This window comes from Pezoporus flaviventris, unplaced genomic scaffold (genome assembly GCF_033815535.1).
Source record: "Pezoporus flaviventris isolate CSIRO_AGI_PZ_B2104156 unplaced genomic scaffold, CSIRO_AGI_Pfla_v1 ptg000007l, whole genome shotgun sequence".
Lineage (NCBI taxonomy): Eukaryota > Metazoa > Chordata > Aves > Psittaciformes > Psittacidae > Pezoporus > Pezoporus flaviventris.
In genome coordinates, this window is record NW_026892555.1 from 47,293,485 (window position 1) to 47,312,063 (window position 18,579).

General features: G+C 37.7%; 1 protein-coding gene across 5 annotated transcripts; it reads right to left on the minus strand.

Annotated features, from left to right (window-relative positions):
* Positions 1 to 875: 875 nt before the first annotated feature.
* IMPACT (impact RWD domain protein) lies at positions 876 to 17,995 on the minus strand. 5 transcript variants are annotated; one of them, XM_061448631.1, is made up of 11 exons: positions 17,833 to 17,994; positions 17,009 to 17,137; positions 16,214 to 16,266; positions 14,567 to 14,629; positions 12,533 to 12,618; positions 10,926 to 11,054; positions 10,544 to 10,641; positions 7,522 to 7,595; positions 5,692 to 5,782; positions 2,917 to 3,051; positions 876 to 1,075 (listed from the first exon to the last, which is right to left on the minus strand). In XM_061448631.1, exons 1-11 carry the CDS (start codon positions 17,896 to 17,898, stop codon positions 1,004 to 1,006), a joined length of 996 nt encoding a protein of 331 aa, XP_061304615.1. In that variant the 5' UTR covers positions 17,899 to 17,994; the 3' UTR covers positions 876 to 1,003. The 5 variants fall into 5 exon arrangements, with proteins under 5 accessions (XP_061304615.1, XP_061304616.1, XP_061304617.1 ...); XM_061448632.1 differs by having other exon boundaries at positions 10,544 to 10,638; positions 17,833 to 17,991; XM_061448633.1 differs by having other exon boundaries at positions 17,244 to 17,913.
* Between the last annotated feature and the right edge of the window lie 584 nt (positions 17,996 to 18,579).

Consider the following 18,579-nt stretch of genomic DNA (forward strand, 5'->3'; position numbering starts at 1 on the left):
AGCTAGTGATGGATCACAATGTTTAGACATTAACTTGAAGAAAAAAAACCCTACATATCATTAAAGTCCATCCTCCCCAAGTGGAAGATAACAAGGGAATGTTAAAAAAATATCTAAATGTCATCTAAAGAGCAGTATGACAATTAACTGACCAAAAGCCCTTTTAATTCTTTTTGTTCTGCATTAAAGTCTGGAATCTATTAATAAGAGTGGAAAATTGAAACACTTGTCTTTTTCCCACTCTACACCAATGGAAGTCACTTCAGAAAGTTTGCTTATGTTTACTACTAGCTGTATCAGTTTGATTTCAAAATCCTCATATTCTTTATTGAAATTATTGCTTCCTTTAATTATGCAACACTTAATCCCTAGCTTTTCAACAGGCTTCTAGATCCTGACAGTTACAGAATGATCCTCAAAAAAATTCTGAAGTGATTTCTTCACATTTTAGTCCATTGCCCATGCTTAGTCTTTCTTTTGTCACCAAGCAGGTTGTATCTAGCATCATCAAGAGCTGCACATGCAAGACCATGCTCTCCAAGGCTATATAGCACTGGGCCACATACTCCCTTTTAGGTAAAGTCTAAAACTTCCTGTGCCCTGGTCTAAGAATGAGTCCAGTCCCACCCTCAATACAACAAACTAGGGCATTTAATTACTAATACAAGACGTGTTTGAGTTTGAACCCAGGAATGGAGAAGATAAATAATACACATTTTAAATTAGTCAGCCATTGTTCAGGGGGAGGGGTTGGGATGCGGTAATGGTTCTGGATGTTGCAATGCTCTCATAACAAAGAGCTGAACTGCGTAAGAATACAGAAAACTTGTGCCTAAGCTCTACTTCAGAACAGCAGAGGAAATCACAGAAGAAGATGAAAATATATCTATAGCTTTATTATCTTCCGAATACAAAATGTCTGTTGTATTGTATAAGGCAGTAACTCCATAGTTTCTTTGTATAAATATGTGCAAAATAATCTTTTATAGTTTTAAAAAATAAATTAGTGTTCTGTTCTCTTCTTGTTGTCTTTCCTTGTCTTTTTGTTCTTTCCTGTTTGTTTAGACGACTCTTCCTGAAATGAAAAACAAGCATTTCAAAATTTAAACAACATTCTTATATACAGCGAGTATTCTCTCAGGGTCACCCATGAGAACTATTTTTAATATGAACAGTGTTCACAGTTCACTGGGATTTATGAAAGTTTTGAGTTGTATAATACTAATCCACTCAGTTTTATTAATTTGTTTGCTTGTGTTGTTATTTAGAAAATTCAGCCTTCAGCAATGATAAAATATAGACACGGCTATGCCAACAGAAGCATATAATGTAAAAATAATCTAAGCCATTTCCACTCAAAGAAGAGGTTACCAATAAAGGAATACTTCTCCACACTATACTGCAGAACTTCTACTGTGGATAGGGCCTTATCAAGAGATAAGACTGTACACCAGTGCATTAAAACTGCTTCCCTAAGTAAAACAAACCTATTGTGGGAGAAACAATAGTCGTGCTGGATCAACACTGTGATATACAGCATAGTCTTGACTGCCAGTTCTGAAAAACAAGACTTTTCTTCAGTAGGCATGCATTGCAAGCACTCCGCAAAAGGGTAAAAGAATCGGCCACTACATCTGACAGAACGTGAGGTATTTTCATCGACTTCTTTTTACCTTTTGCACATGGGAGGGAAATGGACCCTAATGGGATATTTGAACTCTACTGTTCTGAAGAGAGTTAGCTGAAAAAATACTCTTTTCAAGAGTCACATCTATGGTACTAGAATATTAATTACCACAAGTTCCATCTGCTATTTTTCTGATAGACATTGCTAACAAAACATGTTAATACACAATGAAGAAATACAGTCTGGTTTGTTAAAATGGGGGGGGGGGGGGGGGGGGGGGAAGAGAAGTAATTTTTGGTACTAAACCTTCTCATGAGGGTAAATGCTTAAAAATCTGGTTAGTTTCCTTTTATTTTGTAAGCAATGCTTTCAAGTAAGAGAAGACTGATAAACTGCTGAGAAGGTAAATCAGTAAGTACATACAAGCACCTCTAAAATGCAAAAAGTACATACCTAAAAGGTGCAGGGAGGGGAATGGGGAAGAATGCTCAGCTTTCAGCCACAGCAATCTTAGATGCTTTCGTATGTAAAGGAAAACTGACAGTTGCATACTTTTTCAAGTATTCATCAGTAATTATTTCCTACTGTCTTAAACTTTATTGTTAGCAATTACCTACGATAGACATACCTAATATGCCGTTCTGAGGATGAAGAAATGTTGGAAAAAGCAAGAATATTAGATGATTAAATGACCTAAGTCCCTTAAGAAGCAAAATGCCATTTAAAGACATTTGGAACTTTGTCCCCTCCTTATTTAAGCTCCCTTGGATCATTTTCCCATAATCTTTTTTCTAACAGTTAATGTTACTTTGAATTCTTCTAGTTTAGATTTTTTTTAATGGTGTCTATCATCTACAATTCTGAAAACTTCTTTGGGTCCAACAAAGCTTTCGATTTTCAAAATGCCTACTAGTTAGAGGAATCCCCAAGCTCAGTCTGCCTACACACTAGAACTGGTGGCACAGCTAAGCATGAAGAGCAGCAGCTTCCAGTTTTCTGAATACAAAGAAAGAAGCACTTCTCTTTCCCATCCTCTTGCAACCCTCAAATTTGTCTTCTGGATCAATGTCCTCAAATGCTGCTACCCCTCTATTGCACATCTCACACTTATAAACCAGGTCGCTAACTTCTTGGAAGTTCTTTGTGAGTGTTTGCACTGATCCTATCAGTGCATCAAAACAATCAGGGGATGACACAAGCAGAATTACTTTACTTCTTGCTTCATCAAACAGTGACAATTTACTCAAGTTCATATACAAATGCCTTCATTCTAAGTAGCAGAAACTTACCACTGAAGGTACATAGTTGTATTCTACAAGTACATTCCTTGCACAATTGTTTATATGTTTAAAACGATCTGGTCCCAAGAGAATACCTCCATACCAGCGGGACACCACAACTAACACATTGTGGACATTCAAAATCTGTTTGAAAAGAAAAACGGAAGAAAAGATGTTGTTATTTTTTTAATTGAATTAATTTTACTGTGGACACCATGTGGAACATGGAAGTCTACTATCTTACATTTTTAACAACTTACTGTCAGGTCTGTGTCACACATGTTATCAGAAGGTAACAAATAAAGGCAAGTCAGCAGTTAAGTTTCCCTCTAAAGCTCACACCCAAAGATAAATTCAAAGTAAAAAGAGTCAATATATCCCTCAGAAAGGGTGCAAAGCTAACTCCTGTGCACTAGTTGCTCATCCATGTGTTAAAAGCTTCAGGGATTACTTCAACGGAAAACTACTGTGGTACATTTATTATTCTCTGATATGATGAACTATTATTTCCAGAGAGCCTGTGTCACTAAGCAGGCTGTCTATCCACATTTTTGGAATCGGTGGTGGATGAGGCCAATAACAGCAGGGGGAGAAGCATTATGCATATGGATACCTAAAATGCCATAAGCTAGTACTGTTACCATGTGCAGGACTTAGCAACTTAACCTAGCATGTGGATAATACATATAAAACTCTGCATTTTCCAGGTTTGATGCCTAATCACTTACAACCAAGCAGTTGCTTTCTGAATTCAAAAAGGCATATATAAAGTTCACACAAGTTAAAATAATTGTATTAGCAGTTAGGACTGAAAGGAACTCAATGACCTTTATATAGCTTTTTTAAGACTGTGAGTAACAAAATCAAGTAGAGCTAAGCAGGAGTGAAAATTCCTTTTACTGCAATTAAGGGCAAGAAAAACGGAAGGCCTTCAACAGCTTTATTTTTCACAACATCTAAATGTGATTTGACTAGACTTGAAAACCACGTTGCATTCCACCTTGCAGCAATTCCTTCTTCAAGATCTCCCCATCATCAGCAAGCACTAGTAACACTGGGAATGCCGACTGACTAGGTTTCTGAGAGAAACACATCTTTGAGCAACCTGGTCTAGTGGTAGTTGTCCCCTACCGTGGCAGGAGGCTTGGAACTAGATAATCTTTAAGGTCCTTGTTCATAGTAAAAACAGGATGCCAAACATGGTTGCTAAAATTTCTAACTCTAAGTTTGAAAGAATTAATCTAAAATACAGTTTCTTGTAACCAGAAAGTGCTATCTTGACTGAAGTGTTAGGTTTATCTGGAGTGAGACAAGATTTCTATTGCAAGAGAATAATTCTAACTACAGCAACAATAACTGTATTAAACCAACTAATTTTCATGCCCATATTGTATGTCATAAGTGCTTATAACAGAAAAACTACAAGACCTATGACCATATGTAAATCAGTCATAAACTACTTTAATCTTTTCCACAAGTGAAAACTTCTCTGATCCCTGTAGCAATACTTTTCCAAAACAAAATCATTCCCAGTAACTAGGACTACAGATTGAGAGAGATGATCCCTATAACCTAGACACATTCACATTTGATAGGGGAAACTTGATGTCACTTCCTAAACTGTATTTTTATGGAATGTTAAGTGCCTGGACACTTTAAGCCTGACAGCTCTCAAAAGTGTACATTAATATGCTCAGAACAAGCTGATAAGCTCAGAACAAAATGAAGTACAGTAACTGCAAAATTGTTTCTCCACATTATTTTCATTACAATAATGTTTTCACTTACCACATATACCTACATATATTATATAACATAAGTTTTCCTTCCCAAGTTAGGTTTGAATTACTTAGGAAGTTTCAAAAAGTTGTAAATGAAAAATCTCAGAGTATTTCCATCAATTACTTTTTTTTTTCAATTTTTTCCAGAAAAAAAAACCTTTGAAGTAAAAAAAAAAAATTGTAATTTAAAAACACTTTAATACAGTCTCCAGGAATAAGAATACAACACATGAAGCAACAGAAAATGTAAGCAAGCAAAGGACAGGAAAAGAAAACTCCTGTTTGTGACAGCGACATCAATTTAAAAATCAAAATTAATAACAGTACTTAGTGTGCTTCTATAACTGACCTGAGGCACTGCATAAGATGTATCCAGCTGTCCCCTGTAATTATATTTAATTTATGTTTTCACTATGGCTCACATCATGCCAGTGAATCAAAATTTATCAATCTCAATTCGCATTTAGTAGCAACTTTCTCAAATAAATATTATTTCAACATTAAAAAACTAAAGTATATGTAAGTATGAAGGCTAAGATCCAGAACCTGAACAAAGAAATAGACAAAATTGTTAAAACAACTTAAACCCTTCAATCCCACTACCTTTTCCATTTTAAGCTCCACACTGCAAGTTCAAATATAAGTGTTTTTTTATTACAAATATTTGAGGAAACTAAATGAAAGGCTGTGCATAGCTCAACTCTTACATTCTGTCAGCTTCCTCCCGTCTTCATTTTCAATATACCTTACACCACACAGTAAGCACAGGAATCAACACTTATTTATCTTTTAAAACATCCAAACTATTACTACCACCACCTGTTCCTGATCCAAGACTTGGAAAGGCTGTAGGCTGGGGTTTTTTTTCACTTTTAAGAAAGAAATCATCTATTTGTCTACAAGCACAACAGTAATTAAAATAATCATGTACAAGTTTATTCACATTACGGTGGTTTTAAAATCTGTTCAGGACTTCCAGAAGTGAAAGATTAATTTCTGTAACCTGCATAAGATGAAGAAGGCGTCCACCTGCTGCTGTCTCCCCATCATCTTCACAATCCTGTAAGAATGTCTGCTTATCTTCACAGTATATCCTTAAAAAAATAAAAGAAATAAAAAAAACTAACATGAAATAGATTTTAAAAAAGTCAAACAACTAAATAATATTTTGGCATGATTAATGATGTATCAGAAATGATGAGGGTGGTGAGGCACTGGAACAGGTTGCCCAGAGAAGTTGTGGATACCCCATCCTTGACAGCGTTCAAGGTCAGGCTGGATGGGGCTTTGAGCAACCTGGTCTAGTGGAAGGTGTCCCTGACCATGGCAGGGGGGTTGGAACTGGATGATCTTTAAGGTCCCTTCCAACTCAAACCATTCTATGATTTATGAACTTTCATACACACGTGTATGAATTCTATTTCTCTGCTAAGGACACTTACATGAAAACAGGATGAGGCTCAGGGTAAACCACAAATACTTATCTGTACAGCAGAACAACTTTTGAGAAGTCTTTATTTAGACTTCAGCTACTTCACATTTACAATGGTAATGACTCTGGAGTTAAGTCAGAAAAATCCTCAGGTTTTTAGCCTAATAATTACACCTAGCTGAAACCAACTCTGTCAGACACAGGTTCAAATTATGGTACACACAAACAAGTTGTAACAACTTGGACAAAAGCATTGCAAGTAATTAGTTAGGTCTACATTTCAGCAGTAGTGTGAAACTAGTAGTGAAGTTCACCTTCAGATTCTCCATGCCATCTCCTTCATCAGGGATCACTCCAGGAAATTTGGGGTGAGCAGGACAGCTGCTCAGCTCTAATTTTCCAGAAGTAATGCTCTGAGGTCAACTGTTTGTTACCAGCTGATTTCACAACTTTCAAACTTAGTTAATAAACACATGATACAATGACAAAGAAGCTTTCAATGAGGAAGATGTACTAAATGACAAATACGAAGCAAAGTTTCTGTTGCTTTTTTAAAGTTTATTTAGATAGTATGAGTGAAAGAAGCCAGATAATAATCAGCAACAACAGAAATCCCTTCTCTTCAAAAACATTCTGCTTAGGTAGATTTTTTGGTAAACTTTCACTTGCTCTCATTTGACGATTCATTAGGATCACGCCAGAATGTGTATGAATGGATCAGTCTATAAATGCTTTAAATGTCTAGTTCTCCAGCAATGAAAGGGGCTCCTTTTACTGTAATTTATATTCCTCAGAAAACTCACATCACTATCTGGACTGAGACCAATTCATTTCACATAAGCTGTGCTCACAAAAGTTGCCAGAGACAGACCACTACCAAACTAATATTTACCTGTTTCTCATTTTCCCTGGAGTTTCTGGTATTTCAGTTGAATTTCGTATGCCAGATGTCTGCATCAGGCTTTATGTTTCAACTCTTATTTCAACTAAAAATTTTAAGCTATTTCTAAATATAAGGTTGGGGGGAAAAGAAGTTACTTCACCCACGTAAAAACACATTTAGTTAAAGATGTTCTAGCATTTCCATATTCACACATACTATGCAAAATATAAAAACACATGTTCAAACCCACTTTGTTTTTTTCACTAATGTTGCTTTACTATCTTAACATATTTCCTTCTATATGTTTAACTTTCTCGACCTCAAATTCAAAATAAAGCCTAAAACTTTTACCATACAAATAAGAAACTCACTCCCGTAAAGACTTAACAGCAAGGAATTATTTGATGAATTCATCTTTCCTCATGTTCTTTACTCCTTTATCAAAGAATGCTAAAAAAAACCAAAAAAACCCCAAAAAACACAGCCCCCGAAAAACCAAACCACTTTTCATCTCTCACCTGTATGCATGTATGTTGTGGGTTGCACTTGCAATTTTCTTATTCTCATATAATTTTTCAAGAACTCTTTTTACCTTTAAAAAAACAGAGATAAGATTCCTTTTAGAATGGGAATTTCATACACACCATCTCATCTCTATGATGCTATTATTATCTCTGCTAAACAAGTATCTCAATACCAAAAAGAAAATTTTTCTTTTTTTTTTTTTTTTTACACTTCAGTGTAAAATTAACATTCAGTGTTGTAACTCAAGAAGTGGCTTCTCAGTACTCTATTGCTAGTTTCAAATCATTTTTTTCTGTGATACTGAGAACAGCTGTTCCTTGAAGGAATGTACCTTCAAAGGTCACCTAGTCCAAGCCCTCTACAATGAGCAGGGACATCTTCAACTAGATCAGGTTGCCCAAAACCACATCCAGCCTGGCCTTGAATGCCTCCAGGGGTGGCTCATCCACCACCTCTCTGGGAAACCTGTGCCAGTGTTCCACCACCCTCAATACAAAGATTTTTTTCCTCATATACAGCCTGAATCTCCCCTCTTTTAGTTTAAAACAATTAGCCCTCATCCTATCACAAGAGGCCCTGCTAAAAAGTCTCTCCCCATTTTTCTTACAGGCCTCTTTTCCTGAAGATGCAGAAGTGTCAAATTGCTTTACTACACAAGAGATGGTAAGATCTAGAAAACTTTTTTAATCATTATGAAGTATCAATTACACCTGATGACTTTTTCTCAACTATAACACTAAGCTGTAAGCTGGAATATAACACAACTGCTTTCACCTATTTCAGGAAAACGTGTGATGTTTAGAAAGCTCTATTACATTTTGAATTTCTCCCTCTCCTCAAATATAATTTTTTCCTCAGAGTTTCCATTTCACAGAAAGAATAATGATTACAAAAAAGTTCCATTATGGGTCTGAAAGAGTCAGTATTTCCCAGAAAAGATATTTCCACCATGTTCATCCCTCTGATCTTAAGAAGTACCAAATTCAAAACATTTATCAGTATTAGTTCATCTTCTCTTTTAATTAAACAAGCTAGCAATTGTTCAACCCTTTCCAATTTCGTCTAGCAAAAAAGAAAGCTTTGATCAAGACACTGTTGTAGCACATAATAAAAAAATCAATATTACTTTGAACAAAACATTACTGAAGTTGAGAAAGCTTGGGAAAACATGCTTGGTGAACAAATTGCCTTCCGTTCCAGGGAAAAACGTCTCTGAGGAGCAATCAATATACATATTTAATTTCTATCTTAGCTATACTGTGCTATTTGCAATTCTTCTGGCAAAAATCCACAAATTTGCAATGACAAAAATCACCTCAGATATGAGACCTCTATGAAAAAACTCCTATTATTAACAGAGAATGTTGCTTCAGACACCTGTTTTTTCCTTTTCCTGCGCTCCCAAGGGGAATATGGACTTAGGGTACTACACATATTAAATGATCATCACCTTTGACATTACTTATTTGTCACCTACCAGGCTCCTAAAAATATACCTTAATGATTCATTACATGTATTAGCAATGAGCCTCCAAGACAGGCATCTTATAGCTAAGCAACAGTTTATCCTTTTTCCCATTGTAGCTCCTGAGCCTTTTTTTTTTTTTCTTCTGTTCCAATCTCTATTATTCCTGCTTTAGGAAATTAAGGGATGCAATTCTTTACATGTCAGTGAGGCATCTGCTCATAAAAGATGTAAGATGCTTAAACAGACCAGTTCTTCTCACTTACTAAATCAATGTCAAATCCAAGAACCACATAACTGTCAAATTTCAGAATAAGCCAAACTGAGACAAGGAAAAGCAGTGGCACCAAATTATAGCCTACTACCTGAAATATGCCTATCACTTTCTGTTGAATGCTAGCTAAGGTATCTAACATACCAGCTAGAACTCTTCTGCAACAGACAGTCACTGATGCAATGCCACCAGCTCAGAAGCTCTCCATGAAGGATGCAGGGAACTAAAGACCAACAAGTCTTATGTCCATACTAGTCAAGATAACAAAGGGGAAGCAAAACCAAAAAAAAACCCCACAGCTCAAAATATTACAGCTTTTGTATACAGAAATATACCTCAAAGCCCTGTCAATCTGTTAATACTCTTTCAGGGACACTGAACATGTAGTAGATCACCTGGAATTTTAAAACGCATTTGACAAAATCCTTTACCAAAAATTCTTAAAATAAAAGCTAGAATTGTATAAAAGGAAAGAGAAAGATTTTCTCAAGGTTTAACTCTCAGTTAATGACAAGAAAACATGAGTAGTTCAGTACTTTCTCCACTAAATAGGGATCATCAAATGAGACTGATGTTAATGAATGCAAAGTGATGTACAAAGTGACTTCACACTAGTTATTAGCATTTGCAAAAAGAGATCCTGGAGTTATAAAAGACATTTCTATGAAAGCACCAGCTCAGGGCTCAGTAGAGGTCAAAAAAGTAAACTAAAAGGTAATACTAGGAAAAGAACATGGAAAACAGAAGAACTCTTCAGGCCACTATAAATCCTTGGAGTGACTGCATCTTTAGTGCGGTGCATAGTTCTGTTCTGCATCTCAAAGTTAGAGCATGCATTATATGTACCAAAAGATACTGGGAGTCTTCAGCCCATAAAACCAGAAAACTAAGGTCTATTAAAACTGATAGATGTCTATGAAGTCCAACTGCACAGAGAAAGTAGAGAGGGGCAATAAAGTTTTGAGTGACTGGATCACAGCAAACATGGGAAGTCATATTTTCATACAATGCTGTGGATTCTGAAAGTTAATTCTGGTGCTAGAAGCAATGGAATAAATTCCACCTAACAGTAAAGAATAGCAGGATGCACTGCAGAGCGGATATGTAGAGCTATTTATTTGGCAGTGACGGCGAGAAACTATGGCCATTCAGACAATATTAGCACAGGAAGATGCGAATACAGACAGACTGACATATCTGGCTAATCCCAAGTATCTCAGTAATATTTTGTCAAGCTCAAAATTCAGACAGAAAGAGTAGTATTGATCTTACTAACTTGTCTGGGTGTCACCACAGGAGCCAGATGTGCCTGGAAAGTACTCCTTCGATCTGTAATTGGGTTTCCGTGATGTATGGGTGGCAGTTCTTCATCTACTGATCACAAATAAGGAAGTGTTTGTTTTAAGAGTACTGAAAATATGCATATGGCTACATAAGTAAAGAATGTCTCAACTTTATAAAAGGGATTTGTTGAAGTAAAGTACACAAGATGATATACAGAACCATTTTCTGGTTTATTTTCTTCTTACAATTGTTTTTAATCCTTAATATAATTTTAATGTTACTAATTTTACTCGAAGGCTGCATAGACAACCAGAATCTTAAGGGCTCTCTCTTCTGAACTATTAATCAGAATTAACAAGGGCATATTTTTTTACCTTCTTGACTTTCAGATGTAATGTAATTTAACATTTTAATTGGATCTTCATGAATGGGCTGAAAATCTAGGTCAAAATCATCTCCACCATCTTCATCAACTTCTTCACTGGTTTTCTTAATATTTGGTTCTGTTAAGATAGAAGTAGCAGAATTTATTACACATTTTTTTGTGAGACAAGTAAGACAAAATTCCAGTCTTTTTCCCAAAACCTCTGGCTTTTCAGTTCAAAGTCTGTCATTAAAAAATTATGAAACACAGAATAGTAACTTGATTACAACAAATTCCAGAAATTCTGAATTTGGAGTCCAAAATAATCTGGTGTTTCACAAGAACTCCAGTCATTTACTGAACACCTGGAGAAAAATGTGCAGCTGTCTTTCAATAGCACTTCATGAGGTTATAAAATCATTATGTTTGAAGTATCTCTTTGGACATGCTTAAAGCACTCTGTGATTCCCAAAATGCTATTTATCTTCATGCATAGGACATACAAAAAATAATAGTCAATAGCAAAAGAGTAAGTATCACACAAAATTTGTGCTCTGACAACTGCATTTATAGGGAATCTACCATACACACATGTTAATTTAGAGTGCCTATGATGTGGTGTTGATGTAGTTTTTGTAACAGAGGTATTTCCCATAAAAAAGCAGACAGGTGATATAGCATGCTCAAAAAGCCTAGAAAAATCATTAGATGTATTAAGTAAAAGCCACAAGGCTGCTGGCAAATTAAGCAACAAATTTCCAATATTGTCAGTAAAATTTTCACTTCTCAGTATCCACTCCTTCAAGTTATGTCAATGAAAAATGACTTTTTAAATATCTGCGATGTAGCAACAAAATGCACAGCTTATTGAAAACGAGACCTTATCATGAAGCAGCACTGATTTTTTCCACCCCCTCTTCAGTCTCTTATTCCTCACAGGACTGAGGTAACACCCATGACACAGAAATATACTTCTATTTTCTTTTGCCACAAGTGCATGGCACTCATGCATTTCACAGCAATTTAGCATTTTAACACACAAACCCCCAAAACAAAAATAAACCCCACCACTTTCTGAAAGTAAAACTGTGAATCTACACAAATTCTATCACAATAAGAATAACAGCAGAAGAATCACTGCAACTCTAATGATGATATACTTCTCATCCCAACATAGTAAAATTCTATTAAGATGGAATACTTGGTCATTTGTCTGTATATTTCACTGAAGTTTATCTTCACTTGAGGCTAATCCAAATCCCCCAAGAGTACACTCAACAACAGAAATTAATTACTGTTATGAATAATTCCTTTACAGAACAGAGGACAATGCGTTGTACCTGTATGCAGCACTCTGCTTTCATGCAAGTAATTTCACTTCCAAGAGAACTAAGGACCTTGTTCTAGTTCACAGAGGCCACCCCCTTTTGTCTCTGCTGCTTTTTAAAAAGGGAAGCTACCACTGTAAAACAACAAGCCATATGACACTGGAGACTGTTGTTCTATGTTATTTAGCTCCGATACAAAACTGGGCATAAAGCTTTAACTTGTAATGAAATCTTACTTCGCAGTTTAACAAAAAGTAAACTGAGAAAAAACATGCGTTTTCTGAAGTACCTGGATCTGATGACTGTGCCTTTTCAATCAGAACTTCTCGTATCTTCTCCACCCATAAATAAAGTATACTTTCACCAAGGTTCTGTCTGGAAGTTAAAACTCACAGTGAATGATAATTTTTGCAGATTTCACTTGGAAAGAACACCAAATAACATACATGTTTCAGACACGTAGAAATGTAACACTAAAATCTAGTGAGATATAGAGCTTAGGCTTGTGGAAAGTCCTGTCTCAGTAGTTCACTAAGTGAAACACATAATACCTGCATCACTATATACTCTTTGTGGCTTGCTTTATTTTTTATTTTTCTTTAACATTAAAAGCACCAATGCTGAAGGAAAACAGGCAACTGACAGAAGCTTTATGGCCATTAAGGAAAGGAAAAGCAACTGTGTAATTAAAAAAATAGATGGATGGTCCTCAGTATTTTGAAAATAATACTAAGCTAGGATGCCTTACATCTTGCTCTGGACCAATTTTCTCTACAAAAACTATCATATCCCAGTGGTGAGCTCCTTCAGCTGCTCTGTGGCTATATGGGACTTTTCCCCCTCATCTCTGGAGAGGGCTCTTCTTTGGAAGTCTCCTCACAAACATCTCTTCCCTTCTTCTCTTCTCTTCCCCCTCAAGCAGTAAGTGCACATGTAGCAGAGGTTGTTCTGTTAAGGCTGGACTGTAACAGCAAGTCAGTTGCAGTAGACACAGTGGAGCATTGGACTGATATGCTAGAGTATGGGTAACTAGCAGTCCTATAGGACAGAGAAGTAAAGATTTACGTCTAGGAGTCTTTAGTCAGGGGGCAGAGGCGTGTATTAAGGTCCTGGTGAAAGACAGGATGCACATATTTTTTATGTGCACATTCAAAGTTAAGAAATGCTGCCTTAAGGTGCAGCAGGACCCAAACATCTCAAAATACATTTAAAATGGTATCCTGAAAAGTTGTCTTCATATTTTAATATGTTTATGAATGATGCATGTTTGTCTCAAAAACAAAACTAAAGATTTAGGACTGTAGGTAACTCCTGGTTTCTCATTAATTTTATTCCTACTGCCACCATCTGGGGTACCACGCAACTACATACTGGTGACAAAATTACCATAGAGCTTTTCACTTAAAATCCTCATGCATTTTTAACACTTTAAATTCAATTTTACTCGCTTATCCGTTGCTTAGTTAGAAAAGAAACCCAGTTAATCAATGTAACTGAGTAATTACATTAAAAAAAAACAACAAAAAACACGCAAGGTAAGTGCTCTCTTTTTAATGGCATTAAAAAACATTTCTTATGTTCAGATTTCAGTATTTTGGGTAGTCATGAGAGTCATGTGCTTCCTTACGACATATTTTCATTTCATGTAGTTTATATTATCTTTGGGATCTGAAAGAATTAAATAAACCACATAAAATACCTAAATTTACTGTTCCAATTTCACTGCAATTCAAAACTATGTAATTTGAGTACTTTTAAATGTTCCATTTATTCTCATGCATTCATTATGCATTGTTGTTGGCTACACACTGTGATAATAAACAGTCCGTTATGTTACAGATCTAATTAATAGATTCTACATGAGTTTAATTTGCCTTAAAATCTACTTATCCCTTGGCTATCTTTAAAGAAAGACTCTTTTGCCACTTACACTCTAAGACAAAAATGTCCTACAGTTTAACTTCCAATTAAATAAATGCAGGAATCTCATACTTCACAGCACCAATTCATAAGCAATCTCACAGATTCTAAAGGGAATCTATTCTATTAGGAGTCAAAATGAAGACTTGTCCTTACAGAACACCAGGTCTAAAGAATATAAATTTGTCTGAGTTTAACACAATTTGTCCTTGCAAAATGCTTAGTAAGTACACAACATCTTTAAATGTTAGATTTATAAAATAAACTTGCTGGTTTATGGCTATTGCAGCAATCACTTCACAAATACTAGTTCAGACAGATACTTCAAAAGCATACATTGAGTTGGGCACGAAACTGAAAATACATTGTCTCCTGTCACTATATTCCAGAGTCTCTAACTTACATATATATTTCTTCCAAGCTATTTGCTAGTTCCATATAATCTTGTCCTCGAAGCCAAGGAGCACTAGAATGAAAACAAATACAATGAAAATTGTGCCTATACAGCGATTCCAACATCTCAACAAATATTCATTTTAAAGTAAACGTGATAAACACCTGTCCTGGGTTCAGCAGTAGCAGTCATGTTTTTCCTTTGTGTTAGCTGGTGCAGTGCTGTGTTTTGACTTCTAGTTTGAGAACAGTGTTGGTGAAGCCGATGTTTTCGGTTGTTGCTAAGTGATATTTACCCTGACCAAGGACTCTGCGAGGCTCATGCTCTGCCAGGGAGGAGGGGAGGCTGTGAGGAAGCAGAGACGGGGCGCCTGACCCGGGCTAGCCGGGGAGGTATTCCATACCACAGCACGTCATGCCCAGGGTGGGGGGTAACTGGGAGTTACCCGGAAGGACAGGGGCTTCCGGGTGGAACTCGTTTTCTTGGCCGGTGGTATCGTATTCTCTTCCCTTGTTATTTTCCCTTATCATTGTTTTAGCTGATAGTAGCGGTGGTGATTTGTTGCTGGACTGTTCTTGTCTCAACCCGTAGGAGTTGCACTCTCTCGATCCTCCTCCCCGTTCCTCCGGGAGCGGGGAAGGGGAGAGCCCCGGTGCGGGGGGGGGGGGGGAGGCGGACACGGACCTTGATTGTTGTCAGCTCGGCACCACTCACTGGGAGTGAGTGAACAAGTTACCTGACTGGGTTTAAACCACGACAACACCTTGAAAAAAAACACTGTCAATCACTGATGCTTCCCAAGATTCCAGTTGCAAATGTCTTGGTAAAAGCACGATCACGCAGTTCTTCTTCAAGACTCCTTGACTGGGCTGCTTTTTCTTTCTTCAGATGAAAAAGCTAGACTCATTTTTCATAGTAGGCCATTGTGACTCCAGAGTCAGTTTACATATTATTTGCTTACATTTTCCAACTCCTTCAGCACCATTGAATCTATTACATTTAGAACGTCCATTCAGTTCTGTATCTGTATCTTCCTGGTCTCATGTTAAACTATAAACTTTGCCTCAAGTTTACCAGCAATATTTTGTATTGCCCTGACAATACTGATAACCAAAACTCAGCAGATATGCTGTGTGTCATGTCCTACAGGCCTATCTGTCATCCACATCAGGGACTTGACTTACATGTCTCCCATCCCATCTCATGTACATGGTCACGAGACACGAAGAGAGCAGGGTAGGTAAACAGGAAGATAGTACATGCCATGGCTGCATCCCAACAAAAGTCTGCACTCAGGTGAAAAGGACGTACTTCAATCTGAAACAAGTACCCAAACAAGAGGGGTATACACAAGGAAGAGACATCACTCCAACACAGCAGGCAGCAGCCACAATACCTCCATAGTCCAATTGCTACCTTGCCACAAAATAATCCTGCAAGAATTAGAGATGAGGGATGAGAGCAACCTGTCACAGGGAGCTCCATAATATGGCTAGCACAGGAGAAAGAATAGAATATTCTTGCTGGAAACATCCCTTACCCCACTATACTTTAATTCAAGGATTCATCTTAATTAAACTTCAATTTATACTGCAAGCAAGTAAAAGTGGTAATTCAGAAAACAAATACAAATGTTTGAAAGAAAACTTCACTTACTTTAGTTGGTAAATAGGTGGCTCTGCAGTTGGATATCCTGGCGGCAAAATCACCTAAAAACATTCAAGATGAGTATTCACTCGACTACACTTAGTTAGCTGAGCTCTACTGATGGACTCAGAGGTCGAGCAGTAGGACTACAACCAGTGTTACAAATCAAGAAAATAGTTGGCTATGTTGTTGCAGAATGACAAGAAAACCTGGATATCTGTATTTGGGATTCCAGTGATGGTAACGCATACAGACATTATATTTCATGGTGCAATTTTTGTGGAACAAGTGCCATGAAAAATTAAGTGCAGAACAAATTTTAAAGGAGCTGCACATGTGGTTACTGGACTTAAGTGGCAATACACTTTGGCATTTCTTCCACTACATAAAATTACTGATTTCAGTTCTATGATCATAAAGTAGCAAGTTACTCAATTAAGTTGATCCTTTTTTTTTTCTTTTTGCCTCCACGTTTTCCATAAAGTAAATCTAGAAGCAACTGCAGCAGATTCACTCAGATGTCTGACACAAAGTCAATATAAAAAATATTCTAGAAATTAGTCTTGGGAAAAAATACTGAAATTCATTTCTGTCAGGTGTGGAATTAGGATATATAACTATTAAAAAATATCACAAGCATATTAACGTGTTACAGGAACAACCACTGAAGTCTATCACAGATTCCAACCAAAAGCTCCTTAATACGTCTGAATAGATAACGAATCCTATTTAAAGGGGTTTCCTGCATGCACAAGACTTTGCCTGCATTAGTCAAATTCTGCGCCAGACTTAACACTGCTTTACCTGAAGACAGAGGGTCCATTTTGGTTGATCCAGGCAATCATTAATCTTAATGCAATAGATTTTTTCATCTTCATCAACAACACACCAATCTTCACCATATATGGATGAAAGGGCTTCAATTTCATCAATCTAGAAAAAAGCATTATGCAAAAAATAAATAACCTCTCCCAGGGCCCACAGCCTTGTGTGCCAGCCTCAGTTTTAAGTCTCACTCTTCCACAGCTTATTTATAGACCTGACAAGATTTATTGTACCAGAAGGCCATAAATACTGTGGATCCAGTCCTGACTCACAGCGCAAGTTACCTTTGCTCAGTTTTCTCATACACACAACAGCTTTTGTATTTCTATAGGTAATCCTGTAATTCTCAGCAATGACAAGGTGAGCAAAGCCAGGTGGATCAGCTACAACACATCCCTGCGCCTCCCAACCAGCGCTGCTCCTGCCTGGGCCATCCATCCCCCTGAAGGAAAACACCCCAAGGCCTTCGTACGAGCTCTTGCTAAGGAACAGTGATTAAAGTTATCCAGCAAATTCCCACAGAAACCGGAGAGCCACCTTCCACCTGGAAATTAAACACCTGGAATGGGTCTTCAGTGCGAATGCGCGGTCACCCACCGGCGCTGAGTAAAGACAGTCCTGCTGCCGCTCGGAGAGCACCGCAGGCCCTGGGCAGGGAGCTCTTCCCTACACGGCCGGGGCTCACCAGAAGCCACCGGAATCCAGTGCTTTCAAGGCTGCGCTCACGCTGCCCGCCCGAGGATGCCGCAGCACGTCAGGACCCGCGCTGCTCCCCGCAGCCCTGTCACCCTACCGCCGCTCACTTGCTGCTGAGCCACCTCCGCGTCCCCCGCCGCCATCCGTACCCGACGGGAGCAGGGAAAGGGCATGCGCCGTAGGAGGAGGTTGCGCAGTGGTAGCGGTGAAGCTGCCAGCCCTTCCTACCGCCAGCGCACCCCTCTCACCTCTCTGCGCCGGGTTCTGCCATGAGGCGCACCCAGAGGTCCCCCAGCCCTGCGCCTTGGCTTCTCTTCTCTCGGAACTGGCTGTGCTTATCCCGTTTGTCCCAGCGCCCCTACCTTCCCTGCCAGCGGCCCGTGTTCCTAATGCATCTCAGGGCAGGACTGTTCTATGATCTAAACCGTCTCCTTTGAACACCAAAGCATACCTACCTACGTCCGAGCTTGACTCCCAAATAACTATTGAAGTATCATCTCCTTCTATGCGGTCCACAGCGTACTGCCATGCGGTTCCCTAAACCATTCTTGAGTGTTGCTGAAAGAAGAGTGAAGTTGAGTGATCTGTTTCCAGTTAGGTTTAACTGCTGTCTCGGGTAAAGGAAACTTAATGAAGTACAAAAATACCCCAGTCAAGATGTAGCATTAATAAACTGTTAACAAAATCTACTTCTGTTATGCATAGTCATAGAATCAAGATTACACTTGTGGTATTTTTTGCCTTACTCATTTCATTATTTTTAAAGGATATAAGCAGTTATATTTCAGTGACAATTTTACAGTCATTTTAATCTTGCATTCATGTCAGTCAAAATGAGCGATTTGCATTCTTAT

Excerpts from the sequence above, each read along its gene's own strand:
- IMPACT (XM_061448631.1), bottom strand. The coding sequence starts at position 17,898 with ATGCCCTTTCCCTGCTCCCGTCGGGTACGGATGGCGGCGGGGGACGCG. Across the intron at positions 7,596-10,543 it reads CTGTGGTGACACCCAGACAA|GTAAAAAGAGTTCTTGAAAA; the intron begins GTTAGTAAGATC and ends GTTTTTTTAAAG. Across the intron at positions 3,052-5,691 it reads GCCTTCTTCATCTTATGCAG|ATTTTGAATGTCCACAATGT; the intron begins GTTACAGAAATT and ends CTTTTCAAACAG.